The sequence below is a fragment of the Mauremys mutica genome, unplaced genomic scaffold (genome assembly GCF_020497125.1).
Source record: "Mauremys mutica isolate MM-2020 ecotype Southern unplaced genomic scaffold, ASM2049712v1 000424F_np12_subseq_321370:426627_obj, whole genome shotgun sequence".
Lineage (NCBI taxonomy): Eukaryota > Metazoa > Chordata > Testudines > Geoemydidae > Mauremys > Mauremys mutica.
Window position 1 is genome coordinate 54,551 of NW_025422951.1, and position 24,403 is coordinate 78,953.

Here is a 24,403-nt window from a genome sequence, read left to right on the forward strand (position 1 = left end):
TGCCCTCCTCCCCCTGTTTCGGCACCCTCCTCCCTGCCCACAGCCTAGCAGGGAGGAGTGGGTGACCTGTTCTTCCCCCCCGTCCCCTTTCTCCGGTGTTTTCCCTCCCTCCCCACTCAGCATGGAGGGAGACGCGGCGGGTGGGACTCCCGGGACGACGTCTGTCCCCCCTCCCTCGCCTGCTCCCCCCAAACGCCTCCCGGTCTCGACCTCGACCGCCGCTGCCGGACCACCTGCCACCGCTCCCGCTGAGGCGCCGGCAGCGGCGACCGACGGGGTGCCCTCTGCTGCTGCCACGTCCCTCGCCCCTTCCACCTCTGGGAGAGCCCCCCCAGCCGGCGGAAAGGGCCAGGGCAAAAAGGAGGGAAAAGGCCCCGCTAGGAAGACACAGCCCTCCATGGCGGAGCCTGCCACCGCTGCCGCGGCCCCGCCACCGGCCGCGGCGTCCCTCCCCGCTGTCCCCTCCACCAGCTCTGCGGGTGCCCCTCCCTCGGCCCCCAGAGCATACGCCCAGGTGGCGGCGGCCCCCCCGCCTGCTGCTACGTCATCTCCCCCGACCGCCGCCTCCGCTACCACCTACAGCGGCCGGGGCCCCTTCCCCACCTTGACCAGGAAGCACGGCGTCCGTTGCCTCCTGGTGCCTGCCTCGCCCCATGTGGAGACCTACGTGCGGGCGTTGGCGAGGGTGGTGGGGCCCACGGCCATCGTGGCGGCCTCCAAAATGTACGGCAAGGTGGTCTTCTTCCTTGCCTCGGAGGCCGCCGCCCAGGAGGCGGTGGAGAAGGGCCTGGCGGTGGGGGGCGTGTTCGTCCCCCTGGAGCCGCTGGAGGACCTGGGTGTCCGAGTGGTCCTGACCTCCGTCCCTCCCTTCCTGCCCAATGTTGCCCTGTTACCCGCCCTCTCTACTTTGGGGAAGCCCATCTCCGTGGTGAGCCCTCTCCCCTTGGGCTGCAAGGACCCCGCCCTCCGTCACGTCCTCTCATTCCGCCGGCAGGTGCAGCTTCAGCTGCCGCCGGCGGCACGTGGCGGAGAGGCGCTCGAGGGGTCCTTCCTGGTCCCCTATCAGGGGGCCCAGTACCGGGTGCATTACGCCACGGGGGAGGCCCGGTGCTTCCTCTGCCGGGCGACGGGGCACGTCCGGAGGGACTGCCCCTTGTCCCGGCTCGGAGGAGCTCTCGGGACCCCCGAACCCCGGCAGGGTGCCGGCCCCGCCATCGCCGGTGCCCCCGACCGCCCGGTACCCAGAGCCGCCCCTCCTCCCCCTCTGTCCGTCACTGCTCCCGCTCGGGCCTCAGGGGTACGTTCTCCGGAGCGCCCAGATGAGCGGGAGAGCCCCGCCTCCGCTGCCTGCACTCTGGCGGGGCCTGTGGAGGAGGGTGCGACAGGGGTACTGCCGGGCGTGGGAGGGGGCTCTCCCCAGGGGGACTCCTCCCTCCCTCCTGTTGTTCCACCGGTGCCTCTCCCAGCCCCTAAACTGTCTTCCCTGCCCCCTGACCCAATCCCTGTTGACCAGCCCGCAGGCGATGCCATGGAGGGCTGGACCCGGGTGGAGGGTAAGCGGGGTAAGCGGAAGGCTCGGGCTCAACTCGTGCCATCTGCCGTGGAAGCCCCCCGTAAGACCAGGAAGGGGGCCGCAGGCACCGAGTCTTCCGCCATGCCCACGGGGACAACCCATCTGCCGATGACGGCTAGGGAAGACGTGGCAGCACCGGAGAGTACCACCATCCCTCCTCCGCAGTCCCTCCCTGCGGAGGCCCCCGATGGAGCCCCTCCTGTTCCCTTGCTGCCTGTGCCCCCCGCAATACCCGAGGTGAGCGTCACCTCGGGCGCAAGTGGGGAGGACACTGGGGTGGTGGGTGGTGTGCTCCCCTCCATCTGTGTGGCGATCGAGGCCCTGGGTCTGACCCCGGTCACCCCGGGGGAGGACGACCCTCTGCCAATGGGCCTCGACTTGGCCGACCTCACCCCAGCTCCCCCTTCCCCATGCTCCACCATCCCTCCTGCTACGTCTGCTCCCGCCTCTGCGGGTCCCCTGGACTCCTCGACCTGCCCGGCTGTGGATGGCGCCCTGCTGCTGTCCGCCGAGCCTGTTCAAGCGACGGCCGGTGCCTCGTGGCCTGGTGACGAGCTACTGGGGGTGTCCCTCGGTGGTGCGGGGCACTCGGGTTCCTTCCCGGGTGGGGGCCCCCCTGAGGGTTCAGCATCTCCCCGCGCCGAGGCTGCTCTACATGCCATTGAGCCCGAGCCCGGTGTCGCTGGGGACCCCCTCCCTACCCCTCAAACCCCCGTGCCTGGCCGTGAGGAGCCACCTACTGACAGTCCAGCTCCTGCGGCCCAAGGTCCCATCTCTGTCCCTCCCCCCACCCCTGCTCCTGACCCCAGTCCTGCCCTTACTCCTGGCCCCGTCCCTGCCCCCTCCACCTCCCATGATGTCATTGCCGCCCCTGGGGCTGTGTCCTTCCCTTTCCCGGAGGATGACTCCCAGGGAGCGGCCTTTGGTTTCCACAGTCCCGACCCACTAGGGGCTGCGCTCTTCCCTCCGCCGCTCCCCACTGAGCCACGGTCTGGGGCGGCACAGGTGGCGCCGGTCCATCGGGCACCACGTCGCGGGTCCGCCCCTTGTTTACCCATCCCAGCGGGCCACGGGGCTGCGCCAGAGGCCCCACCGGTGGACCCCCGGAGGCCAGTGACTCCGCCCCCCCATACGCTGCGAGAGGAGTTGCGGGAGTTCTTGGAGTTCGTCCGGGGCTCCCGCAACAAGGTCGTGCTTGCTCTCCAGCGCTGGGGGGACTTCCACCGGATCCTCCTGGCCACGCGGGCCCTCATAGGGGAGGGCAAGGGGACCGGGAAGCAGAATGTCGCGGCTTACCACCGGGCACGCGGCTTCCGTGACTCCCTGCTCGCCTTCGGGGTGGGCCACGGTTTGCTGCGTGGCCCAACGGGGGCCGTGAGCGCCCCTGCTGACGTGGATCCCCCCCAGCCCTCCTCATGGCAGTCATCACCTTTGCCACACTAAACGCCCGGAGCTGTAGGGTGGGTTTCCGCAGGAGCCAGGTGCTCTCCTTCCTTCGGGGGGGGGTACTCCGTGGTTTTCCTGCAGGAGACCCACACGGATCCGGCCGCCGAAGCTAACTGGCGGCTGGAGTGGGGGGACGGGGTCTACTTCAGCCATCTCACGACCCGTCGGGCTGGAGTGGCTACCCTGTTCTCCCCCGACCTACGGCCAGAGGTGCTGGGGGTCGCCAAGGGTGTGCCGGGCCGCCTGCTGCACCTCCGGGTCCGCATGGCGGGGCTTGTGGTCAACCTCGTCAACGTCTATGCCCCGACATCGGCCCCGGAGCGGCTGCGGTTCTATCGGCAGGCGTCCGCCTTCCTCGGCTCCCTGGATCCTCGCGAGTGCCTGGTCCTGGGCGGAGACTTTAACACCGTCCTCGAGGAGCAGGACCGCTCGGGGACCGAGCAGAGCCCGGCCGCCGCGGACATCCTCAGGGAGATCGTCAACCCATCACTCCCTGGTGGACGTCTGGCGCGACCACCACCCGGACGACGCCTCCACGTACACCTATGTCCGGGTGGAAGCCCATCGGTCGTGCCACTCCCGGTTGGACCGCATCTATCTGTCCCGGTTCCATCTTTCACGGGCCCAGTCCTCCAGCATCCGGCCGGCCCCTTTTTCGGACCACCACCTCGTCACCGTGACGGCCTCTCTCTGCGCGGAGAGGCCGGGGCCGGCCTATTGGCACTTCAACAACAGCTTGCTGGAGGATGGGGGCTTCGTGGCATCCTTCCGGGAGTTCTGGCTGGCCTGGCGAGGGCAGCGGCGCGTCTTTCCCTCGGCGCGGCGGTGGTGGGATGTGGGGAAGGTGCGCGCCCGGCTCTTCTGCCGTGACTACACCCGGGGCGCCAGCCGACGGAGGGATGCGGCGATAGGGCAGTTGGAGCGGGAGGTCTTAGAGCTGGAGAGGCGTCTGGCCGCCAGCCCCGAGGATCCATCCCTTTGCAGAGCGTGCCGGGAGAAGCGGGAGGAGCTCCGGGTCCTGGAAGACCATCGGGCCCGGGGCGCCTTTGTTCAATCCCGCATCCGCCTCCTTCGGGAGATGGATCGCGGCTCCCGCTTCTTCTACGCCCTGGAGAAACGGAGGGGGGCCAAGAAGCACGTCACCTGCCTCCTGGCGGAGGACGGCTCCCCCCTCACGGATCCGGCGGAGATGTGCAAGAGGGCCCGGACCTTCTACGCGCGCCTTTTCTCCCCGGATCCAACCGATCCTGCCGCTTGCAAAGTGCTCTGGGACAGACTCCCGACGGTCAGCGCGGGCGACCGGGACCGGCTGGAGCTGCCTCTCATTCTGGCCGAGTTCTCGGAAGCCCTCCGTCGCATGCCCACCAATAAATCCCCAGGCATGGACGGGCTGACCGTGGAGTTCTACCGCGTGTTCTGGGACATCCTAGGCCCAGACCTAGTCACCGTCTGGGCTGAGTCCTTGCGGGGCGGGGTCCTCCCTCTTTCGTGCAGGCGAGCCGTGCTCGCTTTATTGCCGAAGAGGGGGGACCTCCGCGATTTACGGAATTGGCGTCCCATCTCGCTCCTCAGCACGGACTATAAAATCGTTGCGAAGGCCATTTCGATTCGGCTAGGGTCCGTGCTGGCGGACGTGGTCCACCCAGACCAGACCTACACCGTCCCGGGCCGCACGATCTTTGATAACTTGTATCTGGTCCGGGACCTTCTGGAATTAGGGTGTAGGGATGGTCTGTCGTTCGCCCTCTTGTCCCTGGATCAGGAGAAGGCGTTCGACAGGGTGGACCACGGGTATCTCCTGGGCACTCTGCAGGCGTTAGGCTTCGGGTCCCAGTTTGTGGGGTTTCTCCAGGTGCTGTACGCCTCCGCAGAGTGTCTGGTCAGGCTCAACTGGACCCTGACCGAGCCGGTCAGCTTCGGGCGGGGAGTGCGGCAGGGGTGCCCCCTCTCGGGCCAGCTGTACGCCCTGGCGATCGAGCCCTTCCTCTGTCTTCTCCGCAGGAGGCTGACGGGGTTGGTGCTTCGGGAGCCGGAGCTGCGGCTGGTCCTGTCGGCGTACGCCGACGATGTGCTCCTCGTGGTCCAGGACCCGGGCGACTTGGCGCGGGTGGAGGCCTGCCAGGCCGTGTACTCGGCGGCCTCCTCCGCCCGGGTCAACTGGGTCAAGAGCTCTGGCCTGGTGTTCGGGGATGGATGGCAGGCGAGCTCCCTCCCACCCGCGCTTCAGGCCATCCGGTGGAGCGCGGGTCCGCTGCTCTATCTCGGCGTTTACCTTTCTGCCACGCATCCCTCTCCGCCGGAGAACTGGCAAGGTTTACAGGGCAGGGTGGCGGAGCGGCTCCGGAAATGGACAGGACTCCTCCGGTGCCTTTCCCTCCGAGGGAGGGCACTGGTGCTCAATCAACTGGTCCTGTCCATGCTCTGGTACCGGCTCAACACCCTGGTCCCGGCCCCGGTGTTCCTGACCGACCTCCGGAGGGTGGTGCTGGAGTTCTTTTGGCCAGGACTGCACTGGGTCCCTGCAGGGGTGCTCCACCTACCCCTGGAGGAGGGCGGGCAGGGCCTGAAGTGCCTCCACACTCAGGTCCACGTCTTCCGCCTCCAGGCACTGCAGAGGCTCCTTTATGGTGCGGGTAGTCCGGCGTGGAGAGCCCTGGCGCACGCCTTCCTGCACCGCTTCCGAGGGCTCCGATACGACCGGCAGCTCCTTTATCTCGATCCGAGGGGTCTTCTGCGAGACCTCTCTGGGCTGCCGGTCTTCTACCAGGACCTCCTCCGGACCTGGAAGCTGTTCTCTGCGACCAGGTCCGTGGCGGCCACCGAGGGGGCAGACCTCCTCGCGGAGCCCCTGCTACACAACCCCCAGCTCCGTGTGCAGGTGGCGGAGTCCCCCGCGGTGCGCCAGAGGTTGGTCCTGGCGGAAGCTACCAGGGTCGGAGACCTCCTGGACTACGACCGGGGAGACTGGCTGGATCCCCTGACGCTCGCTCGGCGGATGGGGCTCTCCAGACCTTGTACTCCCCGGCTCATACTACAGGAGGTGAGGGCCGCTTTGCCGCCCGCTGCTCGGGCCTACCTCGACCGGGTCCTGCGTGAGGGCACGCCCCGCCCACCCCCCTCCCCAAGCCCTCCGGACCTTTTCATCGGGCCCCTGCCCCGTAGACCCGACCGGCCCCCCCGCCCCTTCTCCGCAAGCCGGCTGCACGATCTGCAGCCGGTCCATTTTCAAACCGCGCCAAGGAAACAACTCTACGCGCTCGTGCTCCACACCGTTCACTTCCTCACCCTCGTGTCCCGCCCCGACACTAAGTGGCGGGACCTCTTGCCACCTGTGGAGGGTGAGGAGCCCCGGTGGGCCACCCTCTACTCCACCCTGGTCCCGAGGCCCGCCGGGGATATCAGCTGGCGGCTCCTTCACGGGGCCGTGAGCACGGGCGTGTACTTGGCGCGGTTCACCCCTGTCCCGGACACCTGCCCCTTCTGCGGCGTGAGGGAGACCCTGGCGCATGTTTACCTAGAGTGCGCCAGGTTGCAGCCCCTATACCGGCTCCTCACCGACATTCTGTTACGTTTCTGGCTGCACTTTTCCCCTCACCTCCTTATCCATGCACTCCCTATCCGTGGCCCCATAAAGTCGCGGGACCTCTTGGTCAACCTCCTCCTCGCCCTGGCTAAAAAGGCCATCCACGCGACCAGGGAGAGAAGGTTGGCCGACGGAGACTCCTGCGACTGTGGGGCTTGTTTCCGGTCCCTCGTCCGCTCACGTCTCCGGGCGGAGTTCCTCTGGGCGGCGTCCGCTGGCTCCCTTGACGCCTTCGAGGAGCAGTGGGCGCTGTCCGGGGTTCTCTGCTCGGTGTCCCCATCAGGCTCCCTCTTTATGACCCTTTGACCTCACTCCTGTCCCTGTTCTTTTATTAGTTGTCCCCCGCACTTAGTGGGTTTCCGTGACCCTGTGGAACCTCCCCTTAGGCTGGGGGGGGGATCCGTTAGCATGGGATGGGCTTCCGCCCGCCCCCTCTCCCGGATAACCCAATAGATACACACCCCTTTTTCCATTCCTCTCTCTGAGATTTCCTTTCTTTGTGGTGCAGGGAGTGACCTATGTCTGGGTTCTCTCTGTTTCCCATCAGGTGATAAGAAGGTGAGTGAGAATGAGGAGCAGAAACCCCAGCAGGAAGATGCTGAGCAAGTAGAACCCCATGGAACGTTATCAGGAGGATCCAAAGGGAATGTTTCCGGGAGTTGTGCACTCCCAGAAAAAGCAAAAGCCTGTGAGACTCAGGACAGGATAGAGGAAAACTTCAGTAGCCTCTCAGACCTTATTACACGAGAGAGAATCAGCATGGAAGAGACACGCTACACATGCCATGAGTGCGGGAAAAGGTTCAATAGGAGCTCTGCCTTTATCACACATCAGACAGTCCACACAGGAGAGACACCCCACACATGCTCCGAGTGTGGGAAAAGCTTGAGTCAGCGCTCAAACCTTCTCAGACATTGTAGAATCCACAGAGGAGAGAAGCCGTACACATGCTCTGAGTGTGGGAAAAGCTTCAGTCAGCGCACACACCTTCTCACACATTGTAGAATCCACACAAGAGAGAAGCCGTACACATGCTCCGAGTGTGGGAAAAACTTCAGTCGGCGCTCACACCTTCTCACACATTGTAGAATCCACAGAGGAGAGAAGCCGTACACATGCTCTGAGTGTGGGAAAAACTTCAGTCAGCGCTCACACCTTCTCAGACATTGTAGAATCCACACAGGAGAGAAGCCGTACACATGCTCCGAGTGTGGGAAAAGCTTGAGTCGGCGCTCAAACCTTCTCAGACATTGTAGAATCCACAGAGGAGAGAAGCCGTACACATGCTCTGAGTGTGGGAAAAACTTCAGTCAGCGCTCACACCTTCTCACACATTGTAGAATCCACACAGGAGAGATGCCGTACACATGCTCTGAGTGTGGGAAAAGCTTCAGTGACCGCTCAAACCTTATTAGACATCACAACATCCACACGAGAGAGAACTGTAATAAATCCCTTGACTAGGGCTGGCCAAAGATTTTTTTTTTTTTAATCACATTTGCTAATTCCCACATAGTGATTTTTGCACCATCTTCACCATGGCGCCTCAGCTCCATCAGATCAGTTGCCTGCTTCTGCCTTTTGCAGCTCACCCTTCTTTGGGGTCAGTCCTGTGATCTTTTCTATCAACGCCTTTCCTTCTGAGTCATAGGAGTGTGTGTCCCTCCAGCCAGGAATGTTCATCAGCTCCAGGTGGGGGAGAGAGGTTTGATCCCAACAAGCTACACTGAGGCAAAAACTACCTGTGCCTGACAGCCACTAGGGCTGCCCGTGGCGTTGGCTGCTCAAGTTAGTGATCTTGGTGTGAAAAGACAATTAGAGTTGTTATGCAGATGCGCCCAGCTGCAGTGGTTGGCATTAGCTTTCCCCTTGACCTGACCTAAACTCCATTGCTTTCCGAGGCTGTGGCTACACTTAGCGCTTCAAAGCGCTGCCACGGCAGCGCTTTGAAGCGCTAAGTGTAGTCAAAGCGCCAGCGCTGGGATAGAGCTCTCCCAGCGCTGTCCGTACTCCACCTCCCTGTGGGGAATAACGGACAGCGCTGGGACCACACTGGCCCTTTGCAGCGCCGCAATTTGCAGCGCTGGAGAGGGTGTGTTTTCACACCCTGCTGCAGCGCTGCAAATTTGTAAGTGTAGGCAAGCCCTGAGTCTAAACAAACCCTGAGCATCACGGTTATGCTGCTCCCCCATTTCACAGCAATTGTTAGCTATCGAGTTCCCCCTTTGGGAACAAATTGTTTCATTCCCAGTTGCTCTGATGTTGCTTCAGGTTGTGCTGGGGAGCAGATATTTTTCCTACCGTTTTCCTCACTTAAAATATATTGAACTATAACAAAGAGCAGCAACAGGGCAGGGCTAGGGGAAAATGTCATTTCACCCTCTGTAACAACAGAAGAAGATAGGGTAAGTCAGAGGGATTCCGTTATTCCCCATCACCATTCCAATCCCTCTGTTGTTCAGTTCGTTAGGTCAGTATTTTTTCTAACGGTCTGGGAAGAGGATTCCCGGACTTTTAACTAAGCAAGTTACCCATGCATTGGGCTTCCAAAGCAGTTGTGGCCCAGGCCCTGCAGGAGGTTGCTCCTGAAGAGATCTCCTTCCTAATCAGCTGCATGTTGCCTTTTATTTGGGAAATGCAATTCCTATCCAGGGAGAGATGGGAAAATGGAAGTGACATTTCGGTTCAGCTCACCCCTGGGAGATGCTGCAAATATGTAGAACATGAAATCTGTGTTGAATGTGATATAGCTGCAGAAAGAGACCTATTTTCCATAGATACCTGACATTTGGTGTTTTACAGGGATTCTAAACTGCACCTGAATTTAGTCCCTAATTTAAATCTGTGCCACCAGAATAAAGAAATAAAAGGGCATATTTGGGGGAGTTGTGCCTCACTATTGCTACTGATCTGTTGTGTGGTTGGTGAAGAATTCTACACCGGAGACGTGTAAAATTACTCCAAGTAAGGTCAAAGACTTCATAAGAACTCAGGTAGGGGTGGTTGATTTTCACCCCAGAGAGGGAAGCTATGGTGACCGGTGGCCCAGGTAAACTATTTTTAGAACCCTGCTCCCTTGTTAAGTGGCATTAATCACACTCCTAAAGGACGCCATGATTAAATTGGGAACAACTGTCTTTTACCACTTGGATCCAAAGCGCAGAGAGAAACAGCTGATTCCTTCAGAGCCATTCCGTGCCTATGGGCCCTAATCTGGTTGCCTTGTTGGACAAGAAACACTTCCGTGCTGGGCAAACAATGGTAGCCAATGAGGGAATGTATCAGATGCGAAGTTCAGACTGCAGGATACTTGAATGCTGAGCCCAGAGTCTCTGGTTTAGTCCAGGCCTGCACAACTCATAAAGCGGCGAGGGCAATATTACGCCAAAGAAAAGAGCTGAGGGTTGAACCCCCCCCCCCCCCCCGGTCCCACTGAACCCCCCCCCCGGTGCCGCCGAAATACCCGCCCAACGCCACCCAGCCCTCCCAAAACACAACCCCCCAGCACCACCCAGCCTGTGAAAACAACCCCCCCAGCACCGCCCAGCCCCCTCAAAACAACCCCCCCCAAAGTGCCACCCGCCTCATGGAAACAAACCCTCCTTCCCCAGCACTGCCTTGCCAAAACAGTGGTATTGAACCTTAGTAATATGTTATAGCGGGCCCCTAAGGTAGTGTAATTAAGGTAAAAGAAAAATGTCTTTTTGCTAGAAGTAGAATAAGATCTTCTCCCGACTTGGTAATCAGTCGCCCTGTTGAATGAATGAGGTGGGACTGAGGAAGGCGTAGAAGGTCAGCCACTGACTCACCACTCGCCTTCTCAGCCCCCCGAACGCCCTCCACTGCCGCCGGCTCCCCCGCCCCCCCCGCCCCACTGCCTGCCTGCTCGCCTCCTCAGCCCCCCACGGCTCACCTGCCTGCCTGCCTGCTCGCCTCCTCAGCCCCCCCCACTGCCTGCCTGCTCGCCTCCTCGGCCCCCCCCACTGCCTGCCTGCTCGCCTCCTCAGCCCCCCACGGCTCACCTGCCTGCCTGCCTGCCGCCTCAGCTCTCCTCCGCCACCACCGCCAGCTCACCTGACCCCCCACCAATGCCCTCCCGCTCACGTCCTCAGACCCCCACTCCCCCGGCTCACCTGCTCCCCCGCTCACCTCAGCTCCCCCCTCCCCAGCTCGCATACTCACCCCCTGCCACTGCCCTTCCGCCCTCCTCCTCAGCCTCCCACGCCCCTGGCCAGTGATGAGCTGCCAAAAACTTAATAACTGGTTCCCTCCTCACCCCACACCGGGGTCATGGCCCACCCCCGCGCCCCGGGACTCCTGCCCCATCCAACCCCCCGCGTTCCTTGATGCCCTCCCAGGACCCCTACCCCAGCCACCCTTCCCTGTCCCCTGACTGTGCCCTGTCACCCCATCCAACCCCTCCTCTCATTCCTGATGGCTCCCCTGGGACCCTTGCCGCATCCAACCACCCCTTCTCCCTGTCCCCTGACCGCCCCTGGAACCCCTGCCCCTGACGGTTCGTGTGGGAGGGCTGAGAAGCAAATGGTGGCTTTGTGCTCAGTCCCAGGGAGGCGGAGGGGAGGTGGGTGAGCTGGTGTGGGGAGCAGTTCCCCTGTGCGCCCCCCCCGGGTTACCTGCTGCAGTGCGGGCGGCCCCCCTGCCCCAGCTCACCTTGTCTCTGTCTCCACCTTGCTGGGACTGAGCGCGAAGCCACCACACCACTTCTCTTCCCGCCAAGGCTTCCCGCGCGAACAGCTGATTTGCAGGAAGCAGGGGGGAGGCGGGAAAGTAGGGTGAGGCGTTCAGGGGGGAGGCGGAGCAGAGGTGAGCTGGGGCCAGCCGTTGGCTCACCTGCCGCCCCACCACTGCCTGCCCGCTCGCCTCCTCAGGCCCCCTACCCCGCTGCCGGCTCACCTGTCCCCCCGCCACTGCCCACCCGCTCACCTCCTCAGCCCCCCTCCCTCACCCGCTATTGTGTCATACAGGAGACCTGTGCTATGTAGGGGGTCAGATTAGATGCTCTAATGGTCTCTTCTGGCCATAAAGGCGACTAATTTCTGAAAAACTGAGTGCAGCATTGGGAGCAGCGTCTGATGTTTCCCTGTCTAGCCAGCTTCCTGCCTAGAACGACGCTCCTTGAGTGGGGTGATCCACAGGGAGTAGCTCAAACCTCCACAGTGCCTGGCCAGGGGCAGGACATTAGCCCAGCAAGGGAGGGGTGTGGCAGTGACATCACAAAGGCTTTTGCAGGACCTCAGACTATTGGTCCAAGGTGGTGGGGAGGTGGTGACCTCACAGAGAGATGCTGACATCAGCCAGGCAGGAGAGGGGCGAGGGGCCAGGGAAACCTCAGAGACCCCTGTGGCTTTGCTTCAGCAAGTCTCCTTCTCCAGGTCTCTCTCTGAGGACTGAGAGAGTATTCGGGTTCAGGTACGACAGCGCCAGGGGGAACCTCTTTTGAGTTTTCTCCTTCCCTTTTCCTGATTTTACTAGAGACCAGCCGTCCCTGTTTAGAAAGTAAGAGCCTCCTCGAGGTTTGAAACCTGTTCAGTCTGATCCATCTGGTGACGAAGTCTAAGCATGGAAAACACGAGCTTAAGGAGGCAGAATTTTATTCCGCACCTGGGATTTTGTCCCCTAGAATTACTGGAGACATTAGGATTTGTCCTTTGTGTTTCACCTTTTCCTCCATCCCTTCCTCCTTTCTCTTCGTCTCTTGCTTCTTTTGTCCTTTCACCTGTTCCCCTCCCAACACCAGGAGCGAGGTGTGTGTGTGTGTGTGTTGCGGGGGAGTGTTTGGCAGCTCCCACTGTGGGAGGTCCACCCAAAAATGTGGGGCTGAAATAGTGCTTGGGCAGTGATCCCCACCAGTGACCTGGGCCATCCTTTGGGCTCTGTGGTGAGAACCCTCAGCCTCCCGTCCTCAGTCTCTACCCTGATTGGCTGAGCAGGGGGTTATTGACAGGGAGGAGACTCAGGTCCTTGTTGTTCTCTTTTAAGACCAAGTAAATAAGTCAGAACCAGTCATATGTTTGATTAATTTTGCTGCTTCTCTGCATTAATGTTGTCTGAGCAGTTCATGTTTCTCTCTAACATTGCAGTTCTCCTCAAATACTTACTGAATATACAGGGGAGGTTGAGGCGTTTTATGCCAATCTCAGGCCCCCGTTCCCCGTTTAAAGAGCAGCTCCTGGGTTCTCACCAAGACCCGCCTGCTCACGGCCTGACCCGCATCTTCACTGGTTTGCATTTCACTTGGAGACCAACATGAAATCTTTACTCCTCCTCGTGCTGTCTCTGGCTGCTGCCCCGTGTGAGTGTCCAGGGGAGATTTGGGAGACGGGATCGATGCCTTGAAGCAGAATTGGGGCCTTAACGCTCTGTTTTCCTTTCCCCAGGTGTCCTTTGCCCGGTGCAGCTGGTCCAGTCCCGGCCCGGGAGCGGTGAAGCCCAGGGAGACCCTCACCCTGAGCTGCGCTGTCTGCGGGGTCTCCATCACTACCAGCGGTTTATACTTGGCATTGGGTCCGGTGAAGGCCTGGAGTGGCTTGGGTATATAAACTCTGCTAGGAGCACAGCTACACCCCGTCTCTCCAGAGCCACCTGAGCTTCTCCAGAGACACGACTAAAAACGCGGTCTCCATGCACCTGCGCTCGCGGACAGCTGCGGGCACCGCCACCTATTACTGCGCCAGGAGAGACACAGTGACACGGAGCAGAGCGGGGCTGGGACAAAAATGGGAAGCGGCTGATAAAGAGGAAAGTGAGGCCAGAGTGACAGGGGGGAATATGAGCCCCCACCCTGCCCAGAAACACACAGGGGCTAGAACAGGACAAACATCCCCAGAGATATTATCAAAACTGCCCCCAGAGCTACCCAGTCGCTCAGCGCCCAATTGACCTGTCAGCTCAGCTGCCCCAGGAATCATGTCCAGCTACTGCCAAAATACAAAAAAACTCATGAATTTATTTGAGCAAAAGCTTTCTGCATGCAGCTGATGAAGTGAGCTGTAGCCCACGAAAGCTTATGCTCTGTCACAGACTCACAGATTGTGCCCACTCTTGGCCCCGGGCGGTCCGTGGGGGGTGCCCCTTTCAGTGAGACAGCCCTTCTCGGGGGTCCTCTCTCTCTCGGGGTCAGGCCTTCCACCTCCTGGAGCCGCACCTCTCTGAGCCTTAACAAGTCTGTCTCTCACCGTGGGCCCCCTCAGGGAGTCCACGCGCTCTGGGCCCCCCGGGCCTCCTTACCCACGAAGGGGTTGATGCCCCCTGTTCTCTAGCCCGGAGTGACTCTCAGCCAGCATAAAACAGGAGGGTTTATTGAGAGTTGAACACAGCACTGGAAACTCTCAGGGCCTCAGCCCTGACCTCCCTCAGCACAGCATATCCCAGTCTCCCTGCATCCAGGGGGGCTCTGCCTGCTCCCCCTCTCCAGCCCTGAGCCTCCCTGCGTCCCTGCTGGGCATCCCATATCCCCGGCCCCAAGCCCCTCTGTCCATTGTCTTCTCTGCAGGTAAACAGGGTCCTAAACAGGATGGCCTGGGTCTCCTCTCCTCTCAGCCCCCTCTGGCTGGAAACCGGCTGGTCAGGTCACCGGGGTCCTCTCTTCGCAGCCCATTGTCCTCCCACTGGCCAGAACCGGCTGCGTCTCCAGGGCACCAGGTCACCAGTCGCTGGGGTCTCCATCCTCCAGGCCATTGGCCGGGGTCCCGAGTTCCCTCTCCGGTCCTCTGTAACAACAAACTCCCTCTCCCCTCACCTCGTTAAACCAGTAACACCCGGAGACACTGAGTCTCCCTCCCTCCCTCTGCATGCAACCCACTGGAAAACATAGAAAAAATAAGAACCCCCCCCCACTTCGTCACATGCTCACATAAATTTGTTCCTCTCTAAGGTGCCACAAGTTCTCCTGTTCTTTTTGCTGATACAGACTAACACGGCTGCTACTCTGAAACCTGCCAAAATACAGTGAGTTGTTTGTATTTCAGTGGCTCTAGGAACAGGCAGGGACTGATTCAGGGATGTACAGAGTTGGGCGCAGACAGGGACCGGTGGAGGTGTCCAGCTGTTTGCCTGTGAGGGTCTCTGCATGTTTGTGTGCACAAAGGTCTTTTCCCAGCACAAACCTGAGCCCCAACACACACACACACACACACACCCCTTTTCCATATGGAAAGTACCTGACCATCAGCTGCTGCATTTCTATCCAGGGCTTAGTACAGACTCTCCCCCCTGTCCCAGCCAGCGCAGCCCCTGTTCTGACAAAGCCCAGACCCTGCAGCGTCTCCCCATAGCCCAGACCCCCTCCCACTCTCAGCACAGCACAAGGAAGCCCAGCGGAAAGCCACAGATTCTGGTGCCTCAATCTCTCCCCATCACCCAAACTGCTGCTTCTCTGCTGAACGTTTCCCTGCCTGCCTCCAACTCCCACCAGGAACTCCCTGTCCTTTTCCTTCCCCCCCGGGGGCCCCAAACATCACCGGGGGTCTCATCCCACCCTGCCAGGAGCAGTGTCCCCACCCCACACACTATTACATAAGAACAGCCAGAGTGGGTCAGACCAAAGGTCCATCTAGCCCAGTGTCCAGGTTGTCACAGAGTCCCCAGGAGATGCTCTGGAACTGCTCCCTACAAAGCCAGTCAGGACCCTGGTGAAGTCTCCTCTCTGTGAGTAACACAGAGGTTTATTAGATGACAGGAACACGGTCTAAAACAGAGCTTGTAGGTACAGAGAACGGGACCCTCGGCCAGGTCCATTCTGGGGGGCAGTGAGCCAGACCCCCACGTCTGCACTTCACTCCTCGTCCCCAGCCAGCATCAAAATTAAACTCTCCAGCCCCTCCTCCTCTGCCCTTTCTCCCTTTCCCGGGCCAGGGGGTCACCTGACCTCTTTGTTCTCTAACACCTTCAGCTGGCACCTTTGTAGAGGAGGGGCGCAGGTCATTAGTTGCCAGGAGACAGGGTGTCTCTAAGGTGCCACAAGTGCTCCTGTTCTTTTTGCAGATACAGACTAACACGGCTGCTGCTCTGAAACAACAGAAACAGGGCTTCTTTCTTCGATTTGCAACTCTGAATAAGACACAATTGTTCAGTTATTGCTCCAACATCTGGCAGTTTTGCTGACCAGCCTTATCTTAGCAAAGGCAAGGTGATCTTTTGGTTAGTCTGCTTTCTCTTGGCTAATCACTATTCGCTAGGCCGCTGGTCTCTTGACCAAACGCTGGACTTTGGCCCTGGAAAAGAGCTGGCACAATCCATATACCAAGTTATTACCTAAACTGCACATGGATTTTAACCCTTTATCTCTGCACACCTGCACCACTTTCCCCGTTGGATATATCTGCAATGTCAGTTATTAACTAACCCATATTACACAGAGGAATCACCTTCCCCTTTGCTCATCCTCCCTGACAGCTCATTTCTATTGACTGCTTCTGTGGACTGTTTATGCTTCTCGGAGATGCCCACTGCATTTCTTAGCAGCCCCTGTTAGAGGATGTGATTCACCGAGCCAGTTAACCTCTTTCCTAAGACACATTACACTGAGTGGAAAGTGCGTCATAAGGTCCAGTGACCTCCGCATCCCAGCCCAGACCTGATGGAGATCTGTTTCTGTCCACTCCACCAGCCAATACCCCCTACCTACACGGCTCCCTGTCGCCTTATACCCTCTGGGTGCAACCCGCATGCAAATCCCTCCCCACAGGATTGCTGGTTAAATACAAACCCCTGATTACAGCAGCCTCAGTCTCTCCCTAGACACAGAACTGCCCAGTCCTGCCTGCTGGGGAGTTTCCCTCCTTGCATGAAAACGAGAATGAAATTTCTGCTGCTTTTCCTTTTCCTGTTCTCTGCCCCCATCAGTGAGTGTCAGCCTATGGGGCAGTGCGGGGGAATTGGGGACAGGTCCGTGGCGTGTCTCTGTGGCTAATGCCTTTCTTGCTTTGTTTCTCTCTCCCCAAGTGTCCTCTCCCAGGTGCAGCTGATCCAGTCAGGACCGGGAATGGCGAAGCCTGGAGAGACCCTCGCACTGACGTGCGCTGTCTCCGGGTTCTCCATCACTACTCGGTATTACAGCTGGAACTGGATCTGGCAGCCCCCCGGGAAAGGGCTGGAGTGGATGGGGTATGTGTACTCGTATAGTAGCGGGGAGACAGGCTACGCCCCGTCTCTCCAGGGCCGAATCACCATCTCTGCAGACACCGCCAAGAACCAGTTCTCCCTGCAGCTCCGCTCGCTGACAGCTGCAGACACCGGCACCTATTACTGCGCCAGAGACACAGTGACTCAGAGCAAAGCGGGACTGGCACAAAAAGGGGAAGCGGTTTCTAAATAGCCTAATGAGGCCGGAGTTACAGGGACAGTGGAGCCCTGCAGAGAAAGAGACACACACGACATACAGCCAATTCGTTGGGATCTTTTTTTATACGCTGCAGAATTTACCCAGTTTCTCTGGACACGCCTCGCCTTTGAGCTGCCACAGAAATCCTGGGAAACCCACTGATAAAACTCAGGTGTTTCCTTCCTTCCGAATGGCCATGGGAGCGGGCAGGGAAAGCATCCTGGAATTAAGAGCTACAAAATAATCACGCCGCGTGTCTGTGTCGCAGTGCGTGTTAGGTGTGAAGCGGGAAGGTCGCGGTCTTTGCCCTCGGCAGAGAGTGACGGGTGGCACCACACTCACAGAGAGAGAGGGAGGGAGGGAGAAGTCTGATTCTCTCCAGTAGGGGGCAGCAGTCCCACACACCCATACAGAGAGAGCGAGCAAATCCCAGTCTCTCCGGTTGGGGGCAGCAGTCCGACACGCCCATACAGAGAGAGAGAGAGAGAGCAAATCCCATTCTCTCCGGTAGGGGGCAGCAGTCCCACACGCCCATACAGAGAGAGAGCAAATCCCATTCTCTCCGGTAGGGGGCAGCAGTCCCACACGCCCATACAGAGAGAGAGAGAGAGAGCGAGCAAATCCCATTCTCTCTGGTAGGGGGCAGCAGTCCCACACATCCATACAGAGAGAGCGAGCAGATCCCATTCTCTCCGGTAGGGGGCAGCAGTCCCACACACCCATACAGAGAGAGCGAGCAAATCCCATTCTCTCCGGTAGGGGGCAGCAGTCCGACACGCCCATACAGAGAGAGAGAGCAAATCCCATTCTCTCTGGTAGGGAGCAGCAGTCCGACACCGCCCCCCCGCCCCACACACACGGGCGCGGCTGCTCTGTAGGAAAAGCGCCGGAGAAGGAGGTGCCGGTTTCCTCCCCAGCCTGGGCTGCAGCCGCTGCTCCGTGTCCCGCCAGCACCGCCCTTGCTGTGACACAGCCCGGAAGCTGCTTCCCTCCCCGGCCATACAGCTGTTTGTCGGTCTCTGCGGGGAAACCAGCCTCCCTCCCCCTGCAGCAGTGGCTCCTTCCTCATCTGACCCTCCCGGGAGAGCCCCCCGGCTCGGGACCTCTCCGGCGCATGGTCTGTGCCGATGGCAGGCGGCCGGCACGTTTTGGAGCAGGGAGAGACACGCATTAATTTCAAGGGGCTTTCACCTCAGACATGGGGGGGGGCAGTGTCTAACTCTCCCATCCACCGGACAGCCCCCCTGCGTAGCGGTCCCTCCCCCGGGTAGTTTATCCCAGCTGGGTGAGACCCGCATGCAAATCCCTGCCCGGGGGGGTCCTGTTAGATACAAACCCCAGGTTCTAGGAGCCTCATTCCCCTCCCCAGTACAATACAGAACAGCCCGGTCCCCTTGCCCCCAGGTGAGGTTCCCTCACTGCATGAAAGGGAGAATGAAATCCTCTGGCTGCTTATTTCCTTTTCCTGCTCTCCTCCCCCAGGAGCGAGCGTCTCTGGGGCAGCGGGGAAATTAGGGACACAACGACTCACACACACACACCAACAGCCCACACAGCACTAACACACTACTTTGGGCTGGGCAATTCCCTCCCTTGCACTATTTTTCTTTTCCCAGGTGTCCCTGTGTCAGGTGCAAGCTTGTCCCTCCGGGGAGACCCTCACGCTGACCTGCGCTGGTTTTCGTGGGGAATCCATCACTGATGGGGACTTACCAGCTAGGGACTGGGTCCGGCACCCCCCCCCCCCCCGAAAGGGCTGGAGTGGAGGGTACCCGTGAATCCGTATAGCAGCAGCAGCGCACACTGCGCCCCGTCTCTCCAGGTGCCGAGTCACCGTCGCTGCAGACACCGCCAAGAACCAGTTCTCCCTGCAAGCGACCACTCGCTGACAGCCGCAGACACCCACCGCGTGTTACTGGCGCCCCGGAGAGCCCCACAGCCAGGGACCGGTACAACGAACGGGGAGCAGCTTTCCATGCAGGGCGTTTACTACTGTCTCACAACATGCACTGTCCTGGAGGCCTTGACCGGGTCGGATATTTTCCTGCCGGAACAAACCCAGTCCGGTAAAAAGGTGAAACTGTTCAGTAAACAAGCATCACACAAGGACCCCGGTCCCTATGCCCCCCCAATGACAAATTTCACCATCCAACTATCACTGAGCATTTCACATAATGGTTCAAAGTAAAGAAAAGCTTAAAACTCAGAATTTCTTGTGCAACTAGGTTAACACTTCAAAATGTTTTTCAACTCAAATCTACAACACTGGCTGTCACCAAGAATGGATTTTTTTAAGAACCCAAATGTCTGCAATACACATTTCCGAATTAATGCTCTCCATTCTTCACGTGGGTAACAAGGCCAGTAATTTCCACAGGCTACCAAGGATTGCTCTACTGCGTTAACAATAGAGGTCCAGCCCGCAAACGCACGACACAGACAGTCCTTCAGTCAACTTGCTGTGGGTGGAGTCGCTCTATCTGCTAATGCAAGGGGAGGGTCCCAAAGGGACACGTGGGACAGGAATTATCAAAGAGCTCGAAGCACCAACAATCTGGGGGAGACACTCACAAAAATGGAGGCACCGGACGTCATATTTATCCTCCTGCACAAAATCCCACCGTCCTGGGCATTGCAGCAACCCAGAGCGAGCTGTGCAGGGGCCGAATTGGTGATTCCTGGGTCCCGGGGTCATTTATCCCTAATAAACAAACACTCAGGACGAGAACAGTCTTGGGGGTTCTCTTTCCTCTCCTGGTTGTCCGTTAGGTGAGCACTTGAGAGAAGACCCAGAGATAGGGAAATAATATATTGTAGGTGTTAAGTGAAAGGGATTAAGGGTACAGTTCAGGTCAGGTTAAAGAATAATGACGGATTGGGTTAGCGGACAAATATATCTTTATGGTTCTGGAGAGGGCTCAGGATCCTAATTCAAATTTAGAACAGGGAGTAGAGCTGGAGATAGAGAACGGTGCTAGCATTAGGGGTACGATTAGAAAAAAATGTAGGGTTAGGTTATGGTTATGGTTAAGATTAGGGGAAAGGGTATAATCAAAATAAAAGGATGGTTTTGGATAGCAGAGTTAAAGTGATTCTTATCTTGATAGGAGGAAAGTCAGCAATATGGAATCAAAACAAGTAGAATCGAATGCAATTAGGACTAGATTTGTAACGTAATTTAATTGCCAATCTCGCACTGAAACGAATGGGGAGGTAGGAGCTTCAAACGCCTTTACAAACCCTACTGGCCCATTCAAACTAAGTTAGAAACAACCTCGCCCATGTTTCCCATGTCACCCACCACCTCCCCCAGCTATACAGGATGTTCCCTGGGACCCACAGGGACACACCAGTAGGAATTCTCTCCAGGTTGATGACGTTGGGGTGAACTGAGGCCATTTTTTTACACTTTCTATGGATCAACCCCGGTAACTCAGGGGTTTAGGAAGACACTTCCCCTCTGAGCGGGATATTCCACCATATCCCACTAGGGGGCAGCCTGGCACCATCCCCTGAAGTGTCTGTCACTGGCCGCGTTTTTTTCCAAGTTATGCACAAGAGATACAAGCCCAAGGCTTTTTCATTTTGTTGTATTTCTTACAGGGAAATAAATATAGATAATATGCCTAATATGGAAATAAATAGTTTTATGAGGTTGATAGGAAAAAGATGAAAACCAGATATGAAATACTGCTTGTCCTGCTTGTTAATATATTTTATACAGTGTAAACACATTGCAGTTGTCCAAAACCAGAAATCTTATTAGACCAATGTTGTATCATAACTAAAGACAATAATATTGATTAATCATAAAAGGTAATTGTTTATCAAATATTGCAAAAATGAAAATTCCTTCTTTTGGTGACATTATTTGAATGGTAAAGAAACGATTTAATTTAAAAAGTCATGCACCATATTATCCCATGCAATCAGACTGATTTGTCTCAGTGGCAAGCCAAGAATCTGATCTATATTCAACTGTATAGCCTTTAAATGCATATTACAAAGTGGTGCAGCTAGTATTCATGATAATGCTGCAGGAAAAATGACACATGGCATGATTAAGATATAAAATCCTTCAATACAGTTATTACAACATTTAATAAGTGGAATATATTTCAAAACATAACGTACTTTTATTCTGTTCACCTTTTTCTGTTTTTACAATTTCATATCTCTTCATATCAAATCATGCCAGTGTAGCTTTATTTTTATAAATCAGCTTATACATGAAATTAAGAAAATCTTAAAATGTGTTAGGCTGAGGATAGTACCGGGTATATTTTCCTATTTAATTGTGAAGGTATTTTAATTTCATTAGTAACACTTTAATATGATAGTGAATTGCAGTAGAATTGCTAGGGAGTTGCATATATCATCTACATTAATATCAAAAGGATTTATTAGAATTATTGATGTAGTAATAAATAGAAAATAAAGCTTAGCGTTGAATGAAATATTATATTCAAACCATTATATATTATATCAAATGGTAAGGCATAAATCCTGCTCCAACCACCATCTGCAGCAAGAGCAAGGGCCTTAACAGTATCAGAAACCAATGTGATTTCACGGTGAAAAGTGTAAAGATGGATCTTGGGAAGCCGTACAAGGTATGGTTGGGAATTTTTTGACAAAATGTTTTTTCCATCAGAAAATGTTGATTCATGGAGATGAAAACTTTTTGTGGAAACAGGTCAGTTTTAATTAAGCTTTCATTGATAATCTTCCTCAGGCTCAGGATGAAATTTTTGGCTGTAATAAGAGGCCCACCCTAGTGGTTAGGGCACTCACATGGGGGTGTTACAGCTGCAAGTTCAAGTCCCTGCTTCCCCCAAAATCAGGGAAGCACTTGAACCATCAAGCTACAGACTCAGTATTGCTTTCACTGGCTCACATGACATTTAATTATTTATACAAAACTGGCACAGCTCTAAGAGGAGAGACTGAAACAGAGACTTGAATGAGGGTCTTCCACAGCCCAGGCAAGGGCTCTAATCATTGGGTTATTCTGAGGGGCTCACTCTTGCTCACGTTTTTGATGAAAATTTTCAGAAGGTCTAGTTTTCATTCTGATGTGAAATGAAAATAAATGTCTAACCCCCAATTTCTTTTGTGAAAAGGAATTGTTGTTTTCTGGCCAGCCTTAGATCCTACTCCCTAGCATGCTGCAGAGCATAGCTGTGTGTGGGGTGACTGTATCTTAGAGGAAAAGTTGACTGTGTAGATCTATTGGCTAGCTCCCTGTCTCTTTATTTCAATAGGAATTGTGTGTCTGTTTTTCTTTTCTAAAACGTTTGTTAGTGTCTCAGTACAAATAACACTGCAGCTAAAGACAAAATGCTCCGCAAAATTTTCAGACTTGAGACTTAAAGATTAATGTTAGGAATTTTCCATTTTTTAAAACATAGGTGTACTGTATAGATTACTTACAGGTTATTTCTGATGTAAATATGTAGACAGGAATGTAAAGAGAGGTGGGGACAAAAAGTGATATATGTGAGAATTATCAGATTTTAAATATTCCTGCCCAGAGTTTCATCACCATATATAAAAATGTTTCTTACTATTGCCAGTTTCTATGATTGTTAATAATTTGATTAATCTATAAAATAGTAAAATTTAGTATAGTTCTAACTTAATAAAAATATTCTAATCTCATGATGAAGAAGCAGAATATGTGAAGAGACCATTCCCCTGACATCAACTGTGTTTGGCAGATGGTGCTGTCAGTTCAGTTCTCTGTTTATTCTGTCATGCATGTGGTAGCATATTTTAAAAGGTAGAAGCTCATGTATTATCTATGGGCTAAAAGCATGCAACACAAATGGGACTATATCACAAGAGTTAAACTTCTGTAAACAACTAGCAGTGGTTGTGTAAATGTCATTTTCTTGACATAAATAACAGAAACATATGACCAGAGACAGGAAGTGGGTGATACCTGGATAGATTGATATCCTGTTCGAGAAGTGACTATATTTATGACATGATTCTGCCTGACAGTGAAAGAGAAGGGGAGGCAAGCTAATGACTTTTTCATGAACTCTCTAACAACATACATTTGACCACTGAACAGCTTTGCTCAACAATCTGATTCACTGCATTGTTGTTAAATATGTTCAATAAGAAAATATTATTGATCAGAAGTGGCGGGTAAACTCTCATTTCATGTTTTCCTTAGGCAACTTTATGCTGAAACAGCACTGCTCTTTTAATAGTTTACTACTAACTCATTTTAACAAGAAATTCCAATTGCATAAATCAGAGTCCTTTACTGAAGGACATACTAAATCCCTGGGCCTATATAGGACCATTAGAAATATTTAACTCCTGTTACAATGTGAAGTTCAAAGTTAGAAACTCAATACCAAAGTATTGATTTTATTATCTTTTCTTAGTACTCTTGGTAGGTGACCCAAGTAAGTATAGTGTGCTCTGGTGCTAAAACATTAAAAAAAAAGCACCTGCCAATATCTTATATGGGGCTTAACTCATTGCAAACTACCAAAATTGCATATGGTGGAAAAGTCATGAGGAAACAACTGCTATTTTTTTACATTTTCAGTACATACATAGCCTTACATGTAATTCTTCCATTATCTTCCACAACATATACAGAAATGTGGAATGTCATATATGTTCATAGTCTCTCAGTGATTTTAATCTCAGATTTGTTCAGTTTACAAGTGGAAGGATTTTCCCCCCCTACATCCCGTGCAAAATAACCTCGGCTCTAAAAATCATGCTCCTCCCCCCCTCCCCATTTAATAATAAAAGGTTCTGCAGGCCAAAGTTGACCTTTTGGCACATCTGGTAACTTCATTGGTTTCAAATTGTGTCCTCAGTGACACATATGCAACCTTCAATGTGCCCGCACTTGCTCAACCTACTGCAAATTCATGAAGAAGTTCTTTTCATAATGTGTAAGATTGAGTAGAATCTACAGCATTTCATCGTGGGTATGTCTAGACGGCAATCACTGGGTGCAATTGCAGGTTGAGCTGACATACCTAGCTATTATGGGTTCTGGAAAAAAGGAAGTTGCAGCAGTGCAAGCTTCAGTGTGGGCTAGCCCCATGAGTCCTTACCCAGGATTCTGGGTGGGTTTGTAGAAGTCACCTAAAGCTTATGCTGCTGCGGGTTCATTGCTCTGGGACCTGAGCTAGCTAGATTAAAGCTATTTTGCAGGTCCACCGCACCACTTTCTTCTTTGGTGGCACTTCGGCAGCAGGTCCTCCCCTCTGATTGCTGCCAAAGACCAGGACATGCTGCCCCTTCCCCTTGGCCACTCCAGGCACTTGCTTGATGTGCTGGTGCCTGGAGCCAGCCCTAAGTGCATTTGAGAATGTCTGGTTTCACCCACATAATACTTATTGGGGCATTTAGTGCACTGGATGAGGTACACCACATGTTGTGAATGGCATGTATAGGACGCATCGATTTTGAAAGGTGTATT

The 24,403-nt window shown here is 55.4% G+C and overlaps 1 gene segment (V, D, J or C); it reads left to right on the forward strand.

Annotated features, from left to right (window-relative positions):
• Positions 1-12,869: 12,869 nt before the first annotated feature.
• On the forward strand, positions 12,870-21,264 carry LOC123357236 (the record flags this gene model as incomplete). The annotated part of the segment is given in 4 exon segments: positions 12,870-12,915; positions 13,001-13,154; positions 16,566-16,884; positions 21,205-21,264. Coding segments are annotated over 4 exon segments (579 nt in total), but the record flags the coding sequence as incomplete, so codon positions are not given.
• Positions 21,265-24,403: the final 3,139 nt, after the last annotated feature.